This window comes from Tamandua tetradactyla, chromosome 18 (genome assembly GCF_023851605.1).
Source record: "Tamandua tetradactyla isolate mTamTet1 chromosome 18, mTamTet1.pri, whole genome shotgun sequence".
Classification (NCBI taxonomy): Eukaryota; Metazoa; Chordata; class Mammalia; order Pilosa; family Myrmecophagidae; genus Tamandua; species Tamandua tetradactyla.
The window spans coordinates 62,977,694-63,000,542 of NC_135344.1; the positions used below are offsets into that span (position 1 = coordinate 62,977,694).

Here is a 22,849-nt window from a genome sequence, read left to right on the forward strand (position 1 = left end):
TCCTCTTAGAGATTACATTCTGATAGTGGCGAAAGACAAGAAACAAATATGTAAAGAAAATAGTAATAGCTTGTAATAATTAATGTGAAGGAAATACACACCAATGTGGTAGTTTCTAAGTTGTATTGCCTTAGATGGAATTCTGGGGAAAGGCCTCTCTGAGCTAGTAGCATTTGCACTAAGAATGGAAAGTTCTTTTAAAAGACCACTGTGGGGCGGGCCGCGGTGGCTCAGCGGGCAAAGTGCTTGCCTGCTATGCCGGAGGACCTCGGTTCGATTCCCGGCCCCAGCCCATGTAACAAAAACAGAGAAACAGAATACAATAAAACAAGAAAATGTTTCCCTTTCTTCCTTCCTTCCTTCCTTCTATCCTTCCTTCCTTCTCTCTGTCTTTCCTTTAAAAAAAAAAAAAAAAAAAAAAAAAAGACCACTGTGGCTGCTGGGTAGAGAATACTTTGGAGAGATAACAGTGAAAGGGAGATCATTTAGAAGGCTATAAACATCTAGGCAAGAGATAACCGGTGGTAGGGGAGATAGAAGGAAGTAGAAATATAGATGACAGGAGTTAGTGATGAATTATATGGCAAGAGCAAAAAGAAGGAATCAAAGAAAGTTCAAGCTTTTTGTTCAAACAGCTGGATGGTAGTGATATCATACACTGAAACTGAGATGAGCTGGGTAGGAGTAATTTGAGGATGGGGAGGGAATAAAAACTTCTATTTTAGATATGTTGAGTTTGACAAGCTTGTTATACATCCAGATAGAGATTTCAGATAGTCAACTGGTATATAAGTCTGGATCTCAGGGGAGAGGTATCAATTCAGGATCATACACATAGAGCGATAGGCAGAACCTGGTGAGATTAGCTAAAAGAAGGATATGGGCTGAAGAGAAGGAGAGTGAGAACAGAGACCTGAGGCAGATGTACATTCAGAGGTCAATTAGAAAAGGAGAAGCCAACAAAGGAAGCCAAGAGAGAGCAACAGTAAGGATAGGAGAAAACAAGAAAATGTGGTATTAGAAGGCTGCAAAGTAAGGTATTGAACACATTAGGGAGTGGGACACTCTATTAAATTCTCCTAAGGTCAAGGAAGATGAGGATTTAGCAAGATTTGCTATACTATAAAGAGCAGTTTCAGTAGAATGGTGAAGACAGAAGCCAGATTGGAAAGAGATGAGGAATGTATAATATGAGGTACTGGAGATAGTAATATAAACAGTTCTTTCAGAAGTTTGGCTGTAAACAGATTGGATAATAGCTGAAGAGGGTTGTGAGATCAGTGGAAGATATTTTAGGAGGGGAGATAATAGATTAGATTATTATATTGATTGGAAATGATTCAGTGGGAGGAAAAAATGCTTGATACAGGAAGAGATAAAATAATGGAAGGAACAAACTGTAGAACATGAGAGGAGGGATTTGTGTTTGATTAGAGAGAAGGGAATTAAGAGGTTACAATTTTATTAGTACAGCTAAGTTTGTAGGTTTAGGGGAAGGATGAGGGTCCATTCTAGTGGCTTCTATTTTGTCACTTAGAGGGCAGTGTCTGAGACTGGGAAAGCATACTTATTAAAGACATGCAATAGTATAGACTAGAACTACTAAATATGCATTATAAGTTTGTACTAGTGAAATCACTCAATTTAGCCAGGTTTAGCAGTTTGCATTCAGTTAATTGTATTTAACTAGAGTTGAGATTTTTCCACACAGTTTCAGTGGAAGAAGAGAGGGGCAAGGGAGTTTAGTTTTTGTAAACAAATAGTTAATAATGGTGGCCTTCATAATCAAAGCTGGGTGAGGGGTGACTGACAGTGGAAAGATGAGACTAATGGTTTGGAGGTGTGAAGTCAAAGAATTGTTGCTATGGGGCTCTTAAGTGAGTTAATTGCATAAATAAAAGTGATAGTTTGAGAGTCAAAGGCTTAAAAGTGTATTTGTTCCTTCCTGCAGTTTGCCATGCTTTCTCACTTTCCTTTGTACATATTATTTCCTATGTCTAGAATACTCTTCTTCCACTTCCTCAGCTTAAGGACTCCCTTTCTCCATAAAGCATTCCCAAACATCCCAAGAAGACTATTGTTGTGCTCTCAATACCTTCTTGTATTATGTGCATCTGATATTATGTTTATCATATTGTATCATTATCTTAACTTCTTGATGGCAGAGGCTGTGCCTAGCTTCTTTGTATCCCTAGCAGCTGGTACAGAGCCTGTCATATAATAGGTACTCATATTCTTATTGAACTATTATGTATTATATACTAATTCAAGGTTTATTAGCCATTATGCTAAGAACATGAGCTCTTATAAGACATTTAGACCTAACTTGAAATCTCAGCTCTACCACTTTGCTAGTTAGGTGGCATTGGGCAAATCATCTTAGCCTTTCTGAGCCTCAGATTCGTCATCTGTAAAATAGGGATTGACGATGATGTAATATGCTCACCGTATATTCCTTATCCTGAAAATAGTACATGGCACATAGAAAACACTCAGTATAATATATTGTTAAGTAGGTAAATTTACCATGGTGGCTGAAAAAGCAGTGAGTAAATAGTAATTCTGCTTTTGTTTCCTGGAGATGGAATGTATTTCTACAACTCTTTTATCCTTGGGTCTCTTGCTGTTTTCTCTACCTCATTATTTTGAATTTAACATTTATGAGGAAAAAAAAATAAAACATTTATGAGGAAGTGTTTTTAATGGGAAAAATGTAAGTTTAGAGTCATAGACTCCTTTTTGAATCCTGATGGTGCAATTATTACTTGCAAGACCATAGAAAAATGAACCTCTTAGAGCTTTGGTTACTATATCTTGAAATTGGAGCCCCAGTATAGACAATATTTTCTGGTAATATAGCTGTGGAATCTTGTTTGTCTGGGTTGCATAAATTAGAGTTTCCATCATAGTCTTAGGCTTCTGAAACTTTTTGAAACAAATTACAGATTAATAACCACAACCTTATTTTTCTGCTGTCATGTAATCTACCTCCATTTTTTCTCCTTAGTTTACTCCACTTTTTGCCCAACGATGTTCTTCATCTTCTGCCCTGACAATGGAACTAAATAATCTCTCTTATCACTGAGGAAGGGTTCGATTTATAAGGACTTATTTTATTACTTCATTATATTTTATAACTCTCTTCAGACATGTTACTATACTAATAATACAAATAATATTAAAACTTACATAATGAATAGCTCTGTTAAGAGTCCCAGAATAAAAACAGTAAGAATACTTGGGACTAACTTGTCTTATACAATCCTTGTGAAGTAAAAAATATTAGTCTCTCTGTTTAATTTTATGTTTGTAACTTTTTTCACAGAGATGGAAAAGAAACTGAGAGAAGAGAGAGAAGCTCGAGAGAAGGCTGAAAATAGGGTTGTTCAGATTGAGAAACAATGTTCCATGCTAGATGTTGATTTGAAACAATCTCAACAGAAGATAGAACATTTGACTGAAAATAAAGAAAGGATGGAGGATGAAGTAAGAAAAATACACAGCACTGATTTTGTTCACCTTATAAAATAGAAACAATCATAAGTTAATGAATTAAGAGCCAACATCTGTAAATTAAACAATATTGATGAGATTTGAGTGAAAGCGCTTGTATGTATCTATGTTTACTACAATATGGTTGCCACTGTATCCTTAGCTCCTGGAATTTTCTTCTTCAAATAGTTATGGAGCATTCACTCTTTAGTGTTTATACCATTTTGTACTGTGACAGTACAACTCTTGAAGTAACATAGCTCCTTCCCTGAAGAAACTGACCCATCTGCTTTTAAAACCAAAACAAAACAAAAAACTTCTTTATTATAAGATATCTCATAGTCCCAAAGAAGAGCATTGCTCATAGATTTCAAAATAACTTTTAAACTGCAGGGTTTAGATTGATAGAAAGCACAAGTTATACATTTAGAAAGCAATTAATAAAAAGACAAAATGACATTATATCCTGATGATTACTAGATGTGCTTTAGAAATTATTCACAAGAGTAAAAATATGTAATGCACATAAATAAATTAATAGAAGAAGAGGAGACCAGAATAATAAGGAAAGCTTTCACAGAGGAGGTATGAGCTATTACCTCAAGGTTGAGAAAGACCTAAAATGTAAAATTTTGAGAGTTAGCAGCTTGACTTTGTAGATGGAACAATATCAGCAAACATAAGGATAAAAAAAATGAGTACTGAGTGGGAAAGAAGATGCATAATTGAGGGAGAAAAAGGGACTTCGTCTCGCCAGAGTTGAAGAGCCGTGTTGAATAGTCATGGGAGAAGCATGGGAGCCAAAATATTGAAGTCTTTAAAACTTCACATGGGAGCTATACTTGAAAACACCATTTTAGGAAAATTAATCTGGCAGTGATATATAGAATAGACTAAGAAGACAGATTAGAAATACCAGTTAAAGCCAGTATAAAAGAAGAATATTTGTTGAAAATTTGAAAGATAATATTCAGTAGTTTTAAATATATGATTTTAAGCACCTGTTATCTACCTGGCTCTGTGCCAAGAGTTGGAGTTACTAAAGTGAATTTACATAGGTGTGGTGTGACTTGAACTTTCAGAGGGAAAAACAGATACTGAACTAGTAATTCCCAGCATGACCAAGGGTGTAATGCCTAATCACACCTGGGAGTTGAGGAAGGCCTTGTTAAGGGAATGCCATTTAAGTCGAGAGCTAAGGAATGAATTAATGAAGAGGGGATGACAGAAGAAAGAGCATGTGCTAGAACTGTGAGAAAGAACTTGTCATATTTGAGGAGCTGAAAAATATGAGATTGAAAAGAATGACTGGTAATGGACTAGCAAAGTAGACAAGGAGTGACTCTTGAAGGGATTAACCACTATATGACTTGTTAACCGCTATATGAATTTTGAATTCTAATCCCAACAACTATGAAGTATTCAGTGTTTGTTGAGTTGAGTTAAACATACATTCAACTTGTTTTCTAAATTTTGGAGGATCATAGTATAGAGCACATAAACATTTATGAATGTGGTAGGTAACTTTAAATAGTCCTTCAGATGTCTCCAAAAGTGACTTTTATACTTACCTCACACTTCACAATTTCCATGTGGTTCGAATAGAAATAAACCAGATTTCGTTTCCAAGTCCGCATATTTGAAATTTGGAAATTAATTTGACTTAATGATAAATTATGTAATAATAAACACATAGAACAAGGGAGACATTTTAGAATATTAGTATACTTGAAATTCAATCTGTACTCTTTCAAATAATATCTAATAAATTATTAAAGAGATTTAAGAAGATCCCAATTATTATTTTTTTTCATTCATAGGTCAAGAATCTAACCCTGCAACTGGAACAGGAATCAAATAAGCGACTGTTGTTACAAAATGAATTGAAGACTCAAGCTTTTGAGGCAGACAATTTAAAAGGTTTAGAAAAGCAGATGAAACAGGAAATAAATACGTTATTAGAAGCAAAGAGGTTATTAGAATTTGAGTTAGCTCAGCTTACAAAGTAAGTTGTGAAAATAACATTCTTGATTATTTTCTTTTTTGTTGCTCAGCAGTTGCTTATGCATTTGATATTTTTGTGTGTGTAGAATTTATGTATTTGAAGTTTGTGAAAGACTTAGAAAAAAGCATTTAGAAATAAAAGAATTGCAAAGAACATTTGGGAGGACAGGCGCAACATATAAAAAATACAGGTATTTAAAGGGAGGAAAAGAAAAGATTATCAAGGCTGATAACTTTACAGTAAGTCTGTTTATGGTGGAAAAAACAGTGTTTTTCATGTCATTTTCAGATCTGCCAAAGGCATCACATTTCTTTAGACATTAGCATCGGAAAAATCAGTGATAAACTTCTTTTTATTAGGAATTCTCTAACTTACAGGCAAGAGTCATAGTTCCTTCTTTATCTTAAGGGCAAGAATTAGAAATTGTGGTCCTATATTCTTTATTTGTTTTATTGTGTTTCCTTAGTTTATCTCAAAATGCAAAGTATCTTTTTTCTTCTCTGGAATGTAATATGCCTACTTACTTGAAATGGAGGCAAAGCAAGGTGGTCAGTACTGCTTTCAAATCTGTATAAGGATATACTCAGAAATTTAGCATTAAAGATGGGTGAGCTAAAGATAGTGCTGAGTCATGTGTTTTTAAATTTCTCCAAATTTACCTCTTCAATTGCCAGCTTCATTTACGCATAGTAATTGTTGAATAAAATGTGTCAGTTTTGATTTTGTTAGGTTTAGGTGGATGAAATTTTTTCTTCCTTTTGGAGCCACCATTTTCACCAAGTAATATGTTTTATTTTTCTTCACCCAAGATAATATTCCCTCAGCGTTTATTTATCCTCATAATACAAAAAGACAGTTATTCTTATCTAATACAAAAGCCTAAAAGCTGCAGATGGAATTCTTAGTCCTTAAAAATCTGTTTTTGAGTTACACGGTATTTCTGTTTTTTAGAGTCTGTTCTTCTCTGTGTGAGTTGTATTTATTACATGCATACCTGTAGTTGTCTCTTTGTTATTTATTGTTCTCGCCTTCTCTTCTTAATTCCTTACCTAATGATTCATTTCCACCCTTCTTTGTGTACTTAATTGGCCATAATATATAGTACTGAATTTTTCTTATTACTCATTAAATATTTTTGTCCCTTATTTTTAATTGTTTACTTACTACGTAAAACATTTAAAATGTATCTCAAAGACTTCTTTTCCATACAAAAATACATACAAAGCCATATCAATTTCATATTTACAGTTGGGATTGATCCATTATTAACATTGTCTTGAAAGTGACTGTCTATAGAAAAGAGTTCCCTCTACTTTACATAGCATTATTTTGTGAGAAACAAAATGAAACCAAATAGTGTGGCCTATACAGTAGTAATGCTTCTGTAATGAAGTATGAAATATGTTTTTTTAAAAAAGATTATTTTAGTAAACATTTTTATTTTAGCAGCTTTGTATATATACAAAGAATAATATAAAGCCTCAGATAAATAGGTACATTTGTTAACTAATTTCTCCTTTATCTGAAGACAATACAGAGGAAATGAAGGACAGATGCGGGAGTTACAAGATCAGCTTGAAGCTGAGCAGTATTTCTCAGTAAGTGAGAATCATTTTTAACATATAGACTGTTTCATAAAGACTGAATTACAGTGTGTTATTTCTATTTTTCATGAGAACTGTGCTGCTTTTTCAAATGAATGAAAAGTTTTATCCCTTTATATCTTCATTTCTTTTTTCTTTTATTTCTATAGAACATCTTTAGTTTTCCAGATAAAGTATCATATCCACGTTTTATCTCCTTTCTAATGTTTATTTGGTTATTTAAGATTTTATTTTTATTTTTACAGAAAACACTTCTCCTTCCCCACCTCCCCTCGTCCTGTATCTTCATTTCTGCATTTCACTTCTGAATCTGAGTTGACAGTCTTAGAAAGTTATGAAGAAATGACTGTTTTTATACAAACTATACCTATAAGACTTTGTTTTGAGAGTTCCATTTGCCTAGTCTCAAGCTCAGTTGGTTAGAATGCCAGTATATCATACATGGCTCATGTGTACATGTAACACTAACCTTTGAGTTGCAAGTATAACTAATGTTTAAGATGTTTTTCCTGTTTAGCTCTGTATGAACTTCCTCATCTGTTTTGCTTTTACTCCGCAGAAATCATTCTCTTATTTGCTGCAGGCCAAGTTATTTTTACTACTATTGATGATCATTTACAGCTAATGCTTTGAGGCATTATTGAGGCCTGTCAATTTTTTGTTTCTTTTGGTTGTCAAGTGTGTGTTCAACCAGTTCAATGTAAACATTTATCTAACTGTTTCCTAGTATTACACCAACAGTCACCTTTCTCAAAAACCTTTTTCAGTGCAATTGAATACATGGAGTTTGGGTTACACTGGTTAACATGCCCTAGAAACGAAATATGAACTCTCCTGGAAAGTAATGGTTTCTCCCATAAAATATTTGAAACGTCATTAGAGTGCTAGGATTTTTGTATGAGTTAGAGTGTTATATTGATATTCTACTCTGTTTATCTTCTCATAAACAGGATGACTTTCTCATACGTGTGTGTGTTTATTTGGTTTTTTTTTTTTTTACTTATTTGGCTGTCATTGGATTTGTTTACAGTTTTTTAAAAATATTTTTATTAACACATCACACATACATTTCATACATGGTATACAAGCTCACAATATTATCACATAGTTGTGTATTCATTGCCATGATCTCTTTTTAGAACATATGCATCACTCCAGAAAAAGAAAAAACTCATACATACCAAACCCGTTATCCCTCCCTCTCATTGACCAGTAGCATTTCCATCTACCCAATTTATTTTACCCTTTGTCCCCCCCCATTATTTATTTATGTATTTTATCCATAGTTTTTACTCATCTGCCCATACCCTGGATAAAAGGAACATGAGACATAAAGTTTTCACAATCACACAGTCACACTGTAAAAGTTATATCTGTATGCAATCATCTTCACGAATAGTTACTGGATACTAGAACACAGTTCAACAGTTTCAGGTAGTTCCTCCAGCCACTCCAATACACCATAAACTAAAAAGGGATATCTATATAATGCATAAGAATAACCTCCAGGGTAATAAATTTTTTTTTTAATCAATATTGTTGGGAAACCTTACATGAAAGTGGATTAACCTTAATTATTCAAAGTCGGTAATACTGGCTTCTGCAAAGTGTTCTGTAATATCCTCTACACTGTTTTGTTCATATGCTTTCACAGAGTGATCATCTAGTACCTCCAGACTCTTTGGAATGGATGTCAAGCAACTTGTAGTTGTTCCTATAGATTCTTGATTTTACTTCTATAAATTAATGCAGCGCATGGCCTAGTTTCTTAGTTATGATTTATTCCACTGCTGGGAAGATTGGATTAGATATCATTAAATTTGATGTGCTGTTATGAACCAAATTTATGATTTGTCTTTAATCTGGGCTTTCAGATGAGATATTTTTCATTTTATCCCTCCGATGATTTCCCATTTTAAGCTCAGTATTGGAAGTTAGAGAAGAGATGAGAATCTGATTCCTAAAGGCAGAATAGATTATTTTATTTTAGAAATTGCTGTTGCTCTTCCTTAACTTATATTGCCATAAAAATGTATGTGTTTTTCCCTTAGAGGAGTGCTATTTCTTAGAGAAATAATTGAGTATACTATATAAAAATATTTCTCCATAGCTATTTGCTAGTTCCTACTAATTTTTTACCTTCTCTTTAGCTAAAAAAAGTCACTTTTCCTTTGCTGCCACAGAACCAAACCCCCTAATTTTGTTTTGTTTTGTTTTATTTTTAAGTAAGCTTTTCTAAAAATAGAAATAAATAGACATCAGAACTGGAAATTTACTCTGAGACTCAGCACCTAGTACAGTATGTATCTGATACATATCTGTATCTGTTAAATATTTGCGGACAGAGTTAGCAAAAGCCTAATGAATTTTATGAGAAGCATTATTCTGCAATAAGTATATAATATTCATATGTTAACACAGGGTTGATAAGTCTTGTTTATGGGCATAATTCTGCCTCTCTTAACCACCCACTGAATCCCACCCAAAAGAGAAAGCTTCTCTAACATTATTCACTTCAGAAATTGGTGTGACTTTTAAATAAGTATTTCTGGTTAAGCTTTTCCATAATGTTTTTCTCAAATCAATATAATTTTAATATTTTATTCAAGTATCATTTATGTATAATAAATTGCACTCATTTTAAGTTTACAATTCTGTAAGTTTAAATAAATGTGCACACCCATGTGACCATCACCACAAAAAGTTCAGTTTACAGAAAATCTTCCCCACCTAACTCTATCCCCAGGCAACCATTGATTTGCTTTCTGTCACTACTGATTTTTTTTTCAGTTCTAGAATTTCATATATGTGGACTGTCATATGGTGTGTACTCTTTAGTGCTTGTATTCTTTCAGCATAATATTTTTTAGATTTATCACATTGTATGTATCAGTAATTCATTCCATTTTATTACTGAGTACTATGGATATACCACGACTTTTTAAATTCATGTATCTGTTGATGGAAAACTGTGTTGTTTTGGAGTGGAATTATTGGATCACTTGTTATTTATTTAACTTTATAAGAAACTACCAAATTGTTTTAAATCACCATAAACACTTCTTTCTTCTTGGCATTTGTTTTGCAGACCCTGTATAAAACCCAGGTAAAGGAACTTAAAGAAGAAATTGAAGAAAAAAACAGAGAAAATTTAAAGAAAATACAAGAACTGCAGAGTGAAAAGTATGTCCATTTTACTTTGGGGCAAGAATTGGTTCTACTACATAGTAATTCTAACTTAAATTTAAGTTTAAAAATAGAGAGTAGATTTGCCATTATTCTCTCGGTAATATAAGTTATGATTCTTCCTTTTACGTACTTCAGAATCCAGTCAGGAGACATAATTAAAATATGGGACTATGAAAAGGTGCTATTGAAACATATTGAAGAGATGTGTCTCATCTTACATGTAGAATTCAGAGAACATTTCCAAAAGAAGTGACAATTAACTTGATTAATTAAAGAAAAAGTAAAATTAGCCAGAGAATGGGGTATGAGGAAGGGGGACAATATAGATAAAAACTAGTCTGTGGTTTGGAGAACTGCATATGGTTTAGTTTGTAGGCAAGGAGACAGCTGGTGACAGATAAGGCTGAAAAGGTGAACCTGAATCAGATTACAAAGGGATTTGTATGTTAGATTGACAAGTTTGAAGTTACCAAACATTGATAACCAGGGATAAGTTTTATTTTTGCTGTTGTTTTGTATTGTATAGCAGCAGCATCTAAACTAGGGCCTTGCAAAGAATAATTATTCAATAAATATTGAATAAATGAATGGATTCTAAGCTAAAGAGTAACAAGATAAGTGTTTTAGAAAGCTTACTTGATGAAACTGAAGAATAGATAGGAGTTGGGCAAAGCTGGGTGGTTACATGGAATCCAATTATACACCATTGAAACAATCTGGATGTAAAATTATAGTGGAGGTTGACACTAGAAAGAAGGAAGCAGGTACATAGAAAGAGATAAGAAAATGGAAGCAGTAGGACTTGTAGATTTGGAGGTTTGGGTGTAAAGGTTAGGGAGAATTTTAGGTCCACTCTAAAGTTTATGACCAAGGCAGCTGGGTTGATGGAGGTACTATTCCCTGAGTTAAGGAAATACAAGTGTGTGGGATAGGGGAGAGGAGGAGACTATCTATTTCCATTTAAGTTTTAGGTGCCAATGTGATGTCCAAATAGAAATGGATATCAGATAGTTGGGCTTATTCCTTCAGAACTCAGAAAAAAGACTTGGGCTGATTTGACAATCTTTAAATACTGAAACCACTAAGATAGACGAGATTTGTTAAGGTTATAGCATATACCAGAGTCCATAAGCTCATGAGCCTGTGAAGCCATATATAAAAATGGGTTACACTTACTTGGGTCTAAGTGCATGTACATTCATTATGTGAATTGCAGGATTATAACAATCTGAAGAATTCACTTCCTCAGTTCCAACCAGTTGATGCCACATAGCATTGACTCAGTGTTTCAAGATCTTCTGATTAATTCAAGAGAAGCCAGGAATCTGAGTTTTTGTGTAAAATATTGCCAAGTTTTATTTTAATACTGTCTGTGTGTGTCAGGAGATGGATGAGGAAACATCTCTGTGGGCTTTTTTGGCCCCCCCAGGCAACACATTGTGACCTCTATTGTAGGATGAAAAGACACAATGGCTGAGGACAGAATTGTAGCTCATATAGTTTTAAGTAATGGGCAGAAGAGGGACAAGTAAGAAAGTGCATGGAGAAAATCAGAGTGAAGTGTTAAAAAGGCTAGGCTAATGTATTGTAAGAAAGAGAAAGTGATTAAAAGTGCCACGTATTGTAGAAAGGTCAAGAAAAAACAGAAAATTTTCTATTGTATTCAACCATAGAGAGATTGTTAGTTATCTTACTGAAAACAGTTCCTAAATAGTGATGAGAGTAGATACTAGATTAAACTAAATTGAGACATAAATAGGAAGAATAGAAGTAGAGACATAATGTAGACAAACAGCCACATTGGCCTCCTTACTATTCAACAAACATGCGAGTTACTCTCCTGCCTCAGGGCTTTTGAATTTACACTTACCTCTGCCTGGAATATTTTCCCTAAATATCCACATGGACTGCTTGCTGACTCTCTTCAAGTCTAGGTTTAAATGCTATCTCAGAGAAGCTTTCCATGAATATCCTTTTAAAGTTGCAAACATTTTCCCACTCCTACCCCAATACTTTGCTGCCAAGTTTCCTTCCCTCTTTGTTCTCCATAGCACTTATCCCCTCCTAATATATTATAGAATTTACCTGTTTTATTTATGTTTTTCTCTTTCCACTAGAAGATAAGCTCTGTGAGGGGAGGAATTTTCAACTGTTTTGTTCTTAGCTCTCATTCATTGCTATATCCCCAACACCTAGAATTTGCCTGGTATATTGTAATGCATGGTAAATATTTGTTAAATTTAAAACTTCAAGATCTTTATTGTTAAGGTGAGGAGATATAGCAATAGCTGGACAAGAACATAAAGAAGAATCATTTCTTTTAAAGGTAGCAGAAACTTAAGAACATTTAAATGGGGCATGGGAAGGAATCAGTGTGGGAAAAGATGCGTATCTATTCAGTCAGACAAAGTTTCTGAGCACTTTCTATGAACCAAAAACTATTCTAGGCATTTGGAATACAGCAGTGACCAAGAACAAAGTCCCTGTTTATGATCTGGATGAAAATATAGAAGATAGGAAATTACTAATATGTTGAATTATTTTAGGAGATAGTATGGGATCCCAAATAAAGGTGAGAGATTGACCTTAAAAACCGCTAAAGGCAGATCATTCACTATGGAGAGTTGTGAAGGAAATCTGTATGTGTACAGAAGCAGATAATTTTACCCTGAGCCATCTCATTTTTTCTTGATTTCTTTGTACAATTACATGGCCAAGAATAGAAATTTAATGTAAGATAAATAGATTTTAGTCTGAAATCGAAATTTTCTGTAGCACATAATCTAACTCAACCTATCTGTATAGCTCATTTGACAAATTGAAACACAGGGAGCCCAGAATAAGAAAGAGGTCGTTTAATACTGTATAGCTTAATGTAATGCCTGGATACATCCTATAGTATATTAAGCAGATTATCAAAAAGCATTGGCAAAGTCCCTTGAGGGATGGGAGAAAAAATATGGAACTATTAAACCTTACATTGGGCAATCTCTTGATACTGTGTCAAACTTTAGGGACACCCAAATCAATAATAGGCCATGCCCTTGATCTTGAGGCTTACTCTTGTGAAGCTTATGTGTATAGCAGAGAAGCTTAGTCTACCTATAGGTATGCTGGAGAGTTACTTCTGGAGGACCTCTTTTGTTGCTCAGATATGGCCTCACTTTCTGTAAGCCCAACTCTGCAAGTGAAATCATTGCCCTCCCCCTTACGTGGGACATGACATCCAGGAATAAAAGTCTCCCTGGTGCATTGGGAAATGACTCCCAGGGATGAGTCCGGCTCTAGCTCCATGGGATCAACAGTTCCATCCTTACCAAAAGGGGGAAAAAAGTATAACTAATAAAAGTATCAGTGGCAGAGAGAGTTCAGAAAGAGTTGAGAGGCTACTTTAGAGGTTGCCCTTATACAAGCTTCAGTTAGACATTGCTACCTATCATAACCTGTCAAACTCCAACCAGGACTATTCTAGCCAACCCTAAGTAACACCTAGGGTACAGGATACTACAAGCGTTCCATGCGTTAGAGTAACTTTCCAGAAACCTGCAACCTCCAGATGGGTCCCTGGACCAGAAAAGTACTGAAACCTAGAGGGCCCAGCCTCTCCAGAACATTAGCTAGTTCCATCTCCCTGCTCCGTATTACTGATAGCCCCTTCCAACATGAAAAAGTTAGAATGGCCATAGCCCCTATACCCTTGCTTTAATGATTGCTGAATCATTAAATTGATATCTCTTTTGGTCTCCAATATCTTAGAGCAGCTAGAAGTAAACCCTGAAATTGTGAAATTGTAACCCATACCAAATTCTGAAAGCTGTACTACAACTCATTGTGGTGCTGTGCTTTGGAATTTATTGCTTTTTTTGTATATATGTTATTTTTCACAAAAAAGAAAAAAAGTCATTTGTGAAGATAAAAAAATATTTATGCCTTCTAGCCTCCTATATTCTGGAGCAGCTAGAAGGAAAAATTAGAGAAAATCGTTTGGTAGCTCATGACAAACTCTGGAATCTGTCCTGTAACTACTTGTTGAAGAGTGCTTTGAAAACTAGCGCTTTTTTCTTTCTTTGCTTTGTATATATGTTATATTATACAATTAAAAAAAGTTAAAAAAAAAAAAAGATAAACAGATTTTCTGACATTTTAAAAGTATAACTTAGATACTTTTATCTGAATCTGATATAAAGCTGTAACCCCAGCTGAGAACATACCATGAACCTGAAAGCCCTGGCATTATAACAGCAAGTAGAACCATCCCTATTCATAGACCTAACATTGGCAATATTTCGTACCTTTTCCTAGTCTACTAACTCCCTCACTCTTCTTGACAACTGCTTAATGTCTTTTTTCTTCTTAAAGCTCCAATAACTTTTCCTCATCTTTACACTCAGCCAATGGTCTTGCTTCCTAGAAGCCAGAAGAGAACGTATCTTCTCTCCCACAGCTACTGTGTGTCTATACCTATAACCCTCCCTATCTTCTTTTTGACTGATGTGAATGGACAAGCCTTGCTTTTATCAAAGACCTGTCCCCCAATCCCATTCCTTTTTGCCTACTTAACAATATAATTCTGACAGTTCTTTCATCTTTCCTGTGTCAGTTTTGCCCTTTCTACAGTCCTTCCCATTCCCAGTATCACAGTTAAATTGTGTTTTAAAAATAATCCTCTTGATAACCAGATGGAAAATCGGTCAGCTTGGGCTCCTGCCTTAGTGGGTCGGGTATGTTAGCCAGGACTCCTGTTCCCTCTCTCTAGTGAGAAGTTGAATCCTAAAGGGGGTGACATTCCAGCTGCCAGGCAGCTAGCTGACATTGTCTACAAGACCTTCTCCACTTCTGTGCTGCTACTCACTGTGTTTGGGGGGTTATCTCCACAGCGCCCATCTCCTGGCTCAGGCCAGAGAAGAACAGAAGACCCCAGGAGTCCTGTAGAACTTGGGGGGCTCTTTCCCCTGAGCAGAGAGGTCTGAGGCATGTTGTGGAAAAACCTCACTTGCAATCATTTCCAAGTCAAGAGAAACAGGGTTTTAATAGTTTTCAAACCCTGCTGGAAGAAAGTGTCCATATTTTCTCTAGTACTGCCAGTTTGAGAGGCTATCGAATCATAATAGGAATGAGAGAGTGGGGACACCTACAGACATTAAATCTTTTGCCATTAAAAACAATAACCCTCTTTTAACCACATATCCACTTATAGCCATCACCCTTCTCTCTCTTTCTTTCTTTCTTTCTTTCTCTCTCTCTCTTTCTCTTTTTCTCTCTCTCTCTCTCCCCCTCCCTTTCTGTCTGTCTGTCCACCAAACCTCCTTGAAAGAGTCATATGTCAGGTATCTTCAGGGAGTCTTCACATTCTTGAACTCACACCTAATCAGATATCAGATTTTTATACTCATTGTTCTACTAAAATACTTCTTGATTTCACCAGTGTTTCCCAAATAATGAGAGACAATTATCAGTTCTCAGTCCTTATCTTATTTAATCTAACAGCAGCATTTGACATAATCTCTCTTGAAATAATTTCTTCACTTGGCTTCTGTGACACTACATACTATTTTTGTCTTATTCAGTAGGCTATTTTTTCGTATCCTCCTTTGTTCTTTTGTCCATTCTCATCTTTGTGACCTTAAAAGTTTGTCCTCATCCAGTCTCATGTCTTTAAATTGCATCTATGTACAAGTAGATTTTCCCTCAAATTTCCAGACTTGTATATATAGCTGCCTGAGAAGCATGTCATACTGCATGTGCCCAGAAAAAATTCCTGATACCCCTACCTTGCCAGCTTGGCTCTCTCTCTCTTCCCCATTTCAGTAATTAGCAATTCTAGAATTTCCTGTTCTTGTCAAAAATTGAGTCATCCCAACTCTTTATTTTTTTCTTACTCTATGTATAATCCATCAATACGTTCTCCTACCTGCAGCTTAAAAATATATCCAGAATCTTATAATTTCTCACCATTTGCAGCATTTACCATCTTGGTTCAAACCATCATTATCCCCAATCTTGATTATTTCAGTAGCCTCCTAACTGGTATTCCTGCTTCTGCCATTGTTCCCCCATTGTCTAAACATATCAGCCAAAATAAGCTTTTTAAAACACCAGAGCACCTGGAATAAAAACCAAAATCCTTACAGAGTCCTTATATTCTCTTGGAAAATCTTACAGGGACTGTTCTTTCCCTCACCCCTTGTTTACATACTATAACTCTCACTACTTTTCCCCATCTCTACTCTGCTTATATTTGCATCCTTCTGTATTCTCAGACATCTGCATGGCCCACTCGCTCACTTCTTTCATATCTCTTCTTAAATGTCATTTTAGCAGAAAGACCTCCTTGATCACTTGGTATGGTGATCACACTCACACCCTTTTCTGTCTTTTCTCCCACCTTTCCTCTTTTATTGTTCTCTTTGGCATACTATAGTTTGCTTCTTTTTTTTTTTTTTTAATTATCTTTCCCACTAATGCACACTCACTGAAGAGAGGGGCTTTTTTTTTTTTCTAGGAATTTCGGCCTAATTCCTAGAACAGTACTAGAAATGTGTAACATTCAAGTAAATACTTGTTAAGCAAGTATTCCTTTTTTTTTGTAGATACTATATGTCTCCCCCTCTTTAGGCAGCAAATGTGATTTGCATTACTCCTTTACTAGAAAATAGGAGAGAGGATTCATTCATTCATGCATGCATTCATTCAGTGAGCATCCATTGAGTGTGAGAGTCTGCTGTATACTGAGGGTACAATGGTGACTAAGACAGGTTCTTTGGGGAGTGCAGGTGAACTGGAGTGATCTGGTTCTGGTCTGAAAGTCAGTTCTGAAAAGGTTTAAAGAATAATTCCCAAGGAACATTCATAAAATAGTTTATATGGGTTTGCAAATCTAATTATGATATGTCTTCATAATCTCATTGAATTTCAGAGCTCTAAGGGATCTCACAATTTAGTTTAGCCCTCATTTTATAGATTTGAGTAAATCAAGTTCCAGAGAGCATAAGAAAGTTGTATAATACCCCTACCCAATTAGTTAGTGGTAGAATGGACATAGGGTCCACGTCTGCCTTCCTGATTTACAGGCCAATGATTTTTCCACTTTGCCATGCTGCTTCCTTTCCAGATTCACAAGAAATTCATTTTCTAAATAGACTATTTGCCGTTGTTTTGTTACCTTAATTAAGCACAAAAGCAGACATTCTTTACTTTTATAGTTTGACCAAGTATAAGAGGTTAAATTTGTTGCTTTTATAGAAAGTTTGTCATTGTTTTTCAGTTTATTTTAAGCAATAAAATAACCCCTCTTTTTATCATTTAAAGATAATTATGCTTTAAGCATATGATTAAATTGAAAGAATGAACTGAATTTATTATACCCATTTCTCTTATAAATATATTGCAGAGAAACTCTTGCTACTCAGCTGGATCTCGCAGAAACAAAAGCTGAATCTGAACAGCTAGCTCGAGGGCTTTTAGAAGAACAGTATTTTGAATTGACCCAAGAAAGCAAGAAAGCTGCTTCAAGAAATAGACAGGAGATTACAGATAAGGATCATACTGTTAGTCGGGTAAGTATGATAGCCAGATAAGTTGCATTAGTATGATTTAAATCAAAATATGTCCTCTCTGAAAGTGTTAGGGTAAGTGTGTATGAATGCATGTTCACTTAGCACATAGATGTCATTCTGTATTCTCATATAAAATATTTCACACAATCCAAAACAGCTATTAATGATTTAAACTATTTTTTCAGTATATTTTTTTCTTTCCAATTATACATCTTATTATTTATATTTCATGTGAAGGAATGCTTAGCTTAAATTAATTTATTGTATTTTCTGTATATGTTGTAACTGATTATAAGAATATATGGGCCAGAATTCTTTGAAATGACAGAGAAACCATTTTAAGGTGAAAATTTCTTTGTGGAGGATTTACAAATGCATGATAAAAAAACAAAGTCTACAAATAATTATCTGTTTCTCAGATTTATGCTGTAGTCTATTTAGAATCACAGGGCTAAAAAAAGGAGTAGGAAAATTTTCTTCTTTTGAAGCCATTGTCAAGTACACCGATTTAAGTGGGCCTTAGTTGAAAACACAACTTTTCTCCTAAGAAGTTATGTTGCCTTGGCAAGCTGCTATGAAGATTAAGTATTATATGTATGTCAGCAAATTCATTAATAAAAGTAATCTGTCAATAGATGCTCTTATTGTTGTTTTTGTTGTCCTCATTCATGAAGAAACTGAGGCCAAGAAAGATTTTGACTTGCCCATGATTGGCACAGTAGGTTAATGACAGAGCTAGAACTAAATACAAATTTCCTAGTTCTCAATCTTATTATCTTCTGATTATGTTATTCTTTCTTTCATTCATGTATATGTTATTCCAGTACATATTGGAATAATTATTGGAAGCTGGCTATTATTTTTAAATATTCTGAATTTAATTATATCTACGTATTTTAAATCAGAAACCCAGAATTTTCTATATTTAAGCAATGTATAAGCTGGCCACAACTATATAAAATATGAAATGTTACTTTAAAAGTTATGTCTTTAAATATGGGAGGTATAGAAAAAAAGCTGTAGCTTAAACCTTTGTGTGCTTTGATTTAGCTAGAAGAAACAAACAACATGCTAACCAAAGATATTGAATTATTAAGAAAAGAAAATGAAGAGTTAACTGAAAATATGAGGAAAGCAGAGGAAGGTATGTAGGTTTTTAAAAAAAATCATAATGTTAAATCAAGCTCAGAGATAAATCTTTAGCTATTTATGTTCTGTGTTAAGTTTTTGAAATATTTGTTTTTATAAATTAAATAATTTGTGTAGCCTTAAGAATTAACTTACTGAAAGTTACTGTGTAGTCTATAGTAATTTAAATAATTAAGGATATTGTTAATTTGGAATGCAGAAAATTAAATTATTTAATGCTATACAGTAAAATTTTGTGTAATTTGTTGAACAGAATATAAATCAAAGAAGGAAGAAGAGATCAGTAATCTTAAAGCTGCCTTTGAAAAGAATATCAGTACAGAAAGAACCCTTAAAACACAGGTATACATATTCTCAGCCTTTTCTGTGTGTTTGTATTTGAGTATCTTATATTCACAAAATTAATATTTGCTCTTTATGTATTTTTTCTTAAAACCTGGGTTATAAGGTCCATGCTTGTCATTGGAACAAATAATTTATAATTTATATTCCTTCTCATATTATTCTACATTTAATGAGAATATAGATTTACTCATGAAATAGGTATAAGTTGGCTTAAGTAAACTAGCTTTTCCAGTAATTTGTGTAGTAAGAACTTGTTTTAGATTGTATAGAAAATCTGTAATTGACAGTGAGAAAACTTAATGAAGAAAAGAGATTTGATTGAAACTAAGAGATAAGATTTGAGAGTAAGTAAGACACTATAGGATTGAATTTATATTTTGCTTTGTATTTAATGATGCATCTAGATGAGATTTTCCCCTAAAATGAATTTCTTATCATTTTTACTGTTACTCAGAATATTCAATTTTTCATAAGTCTCCATGTACCTAAGTTGATTTTACAGTAAAATAAATATTTTCCACTTTTTATTAAAAGATTTTAATGGTTTATCACTTGTCTATTCCCCCTCTAATTAGTCCTTCATGTTGCAGCTAGAGTAATTTTTCAAATATGCACATAATACCTGTTGAAAATCCTTCAATGGAGGTTTTGTTTACCTTTATACCAAGATAGAGACCATGAAGAAAAAGATTTGACATTTATTACATAAAAATTCCAAGTATCCTAAAACGACATAAGGTTGGAAGAAAGGAAACTGGGAAAAAATATTTGCAGCAGATAGAAATAAATACAAAGAGAATCTGCAAATAAGAAAAGGACAATCCAACAGAAAAATAAAGAGGTGAGGGGAGGCAGTTCAGAGAAGAGAAAAGAAAATAAATGGGCAGTAAATATAAAAACTGTTCAACCCCAATAAAAAAAACAGTAAGTACAGTGTGGTGCAACGGTGGCTCAGTGGCAGAATTCTCACCTGCCATACGGGAGACCCGGGTTCTATTCCGGGTGCCTTCCCATGCAAAAAAATATATCTATATATATAAACATGAAGTACAGATGAAAACAAAAATGAGGTTATCTTTTTTAACAATAAGGCTTACAGAGATTTAAATAAGATACATTGTCCAGATTTGGCAAGACTATGGAGGAAGTAAGTTCAAGACAATTTGAAGGATTAAACTGTAAGAATAATTTAACAGACTGAAACATTTTAATGTGCTTGTTTTTTGCCCAGTAACTGCACATTTAGAAATTTATCCTATGTAAATACTTCCACAAATGTGCAAAAGAAATATATGCGAATGTAACTACTTCAGCATTGCTTTTTGTTTGTTTGCTTTTTCATTCTTGTTATTTGGTAAATGGTTTTTTTTCTTCCACTTTTTTTATTGTGTAATATAACATACATACAAAGCAAAAAAAGAAAGAAGCACTTGTTTTCAAAGCACTCTTCAACAAGTAATTACAGATCCCAGAGTTTATCATGAGCTACCATACCATCATTTCAGACTTTTCCTTCTAGCTGCTCCAGAACATAGAAGGCTAGAAGGCATAACTATTTTTTATCATCGCAATTGACTTTTTTTTCTTTTTTGTGAAAAATAACATATATACAAAAAAAGCAACAAATTTCAAAGCACATTGCACTAATTAGTTGTAGAACAGATTTCAGAATTTGGTTGGGTTACAATTCAACAATTTTAGGGTTTTACTTCTAGCTTCTATAAGATACTGGAGACTAAAGGAAATACCAATTTAATGATTCAGCAATCATATTCATTTGTTAAACCCTACCTTCTCTTTAATTGCAACATCACTTTTGATCTTTCTTTCCCACTCTTTAGGGGGTTTTGGGCTATGAGTATTCTAACTTTTTCATGTTGGAAGGGTCTGTCACTAATTTAGGGTAGGGAAATGGAACTGTCTGATGTCCTGGAGAGGCTGGGTCTTCTAGGTTTCAGGACTTATCTGGTCCAGGGAGCCATCTGGAGGTTGCAGGTTTCTGCAAAGTTACCCTAGTGCATAGAACCTTTGTAGAATCTTGTATATTGCCCTAGGTGTTCTTTAGGATTCGCTGAAATGGTTTTGATTAGAGTTTGGCAAGTTATGATAAGTAGCAATGTCTAACTGGAGCTTGCATAAGAGTGACCTCCAGAGTAGCCTTTTAACTCTATTTGAACTCTCTCTGCCTCTGGTACTTTTTTAGTTAAACTTCTTTTCCCACTTTTGGTTAGGATGGCATTGTTGATCCCACAGTTCCAGGACTGGACTCATCCTTGGGAGTCATTTCCCATACCGCCAGGGAGACTTTCATCCCTGGATGTTATGTCCCACGTAAGGGGGAGGGCAATGATTTCACTTCCAGAGTTGGGCTTAGAGAGAATGAGGTTATATCTGAGCAACAAAAGAGGTCCTCCAGAAGTAACTCTTAGGCATACCTATAGGTAAGCTAAGATTCTCTGCTACACACATAAGCTTCACAAGAGTAAGCCCAAGATCAAGGGCTTGGCCTATTGATTTGGGTGTCTCTAATGTTTGACACAGTATCAGGGGTTTCCCCCAGTGGTTAAGTTTAATAGTTCCGTATTTTTTCTCTCATCGCTCAAGGAACTTTGCCAGTACTCTTTGATTATCTTCTTAATATATTCTAGGATGTATCCAGGTATTACGCTAAGCTTTACAGGATTAAAGGCCCTCATTCTTATTATGGGATTCCTGTGTCTCATTTGTTCAAATGATTTACCCAGATGGGTTGAGTCAGCATTGTTTTTTGTTTGTTTTTTTAATTAAAAAATATTTTTTAACATAACATATATATACAAATATTCTTACCATATGATCATTCTATTCTTGGTATATAATCAATAACTCACATAGTTGTATATTCATCATCATGATCATTTCTTAGAACATTTGCATCAATTCAGAAAAAGAAATAAAAAATAAATCTCATACGACCATACCCCTTACCCCTCCCTCTCATTGACTGCTAGTATTTCCAGCTACACAATATATTTTAACCTTTGTTTCCCCTATTTTTTTCTGTACCCTTTACCACTCCCTTTTGTTGATCACTAGCATTTCAGTCTACTAAATTTATTTAAACATTTGTTCTCCCTATTATTTACTTATTTTTAATCCATATGTTTTACTCATCAGTCCATATCATAGATAAAAGGAACATCAGACACACGGTTTTCACAATCACACAGTCATGTTGCGAAAGCTGTATCATTATACAGTCATCTTCAAAAAACTTGGCTATTGGAACACAGCTCTATATTTTCAGGCACTTCACTCCAGCCTCTCCAATATACCTTAACTAAAAACATAATATCTATATAATGCATAAGAATAACCTCCAGGATAACCTCTTGACTCTGTTTGAAATCTCTCAGCCATTGACACTTTATTTTGTCTCATTTCTCTCTTCCCCCTTTTGGTGTACAAGGTTTTCTCAACCCCTTGATGCTGAGTCCCAGCTCATTCTAGGATTTCTGTCCCACATTGCC

General features: G+C 34.4%; 1 protein-coding gene across 2 annotated transcripts in view; it reads left to right on the forward strand.

Annotated features, from left to right (window-relative positions):
- Positions 1–22,849, forward strand: part of ROCK1 (Rho associated coiled-coil containing protein kinase 1) — a 188,905-nt gene that overhangs the window by 133,790 nt on the left and 32,266 nt on the right. For both annotated transcript variants that reach the window (XM_077135842.1, XM_077135841.1), the window contains exons 19-25: positions 3,326–3,486; positions 5,313–5,497; positions 7,026–7,095; positions 10,190–10,284; positions 17,681–17,846; positions 18,897–18,990; positions 19,249–19,337. In XM_077135842.1, coding sequence (XP_076991957.1) covers positions 3,326–3,486; positions 5,313–5,497; positions 7,026–7,095; positions 10,190–10,284; positions 17,681–17,846; positions 18,897–18,990; positions 19,249–19,337 — 860 coding nt within the window. The remainder of the gene's footprint in view (positions 1–3,325; positions 3,487–5,312; positions 5,498–7,025; positions 7,096–10,189; positions 10,285–17,680; positions 17,847–18,896; positions 18,991–19,248; positions 19,338–22,849) is intronic.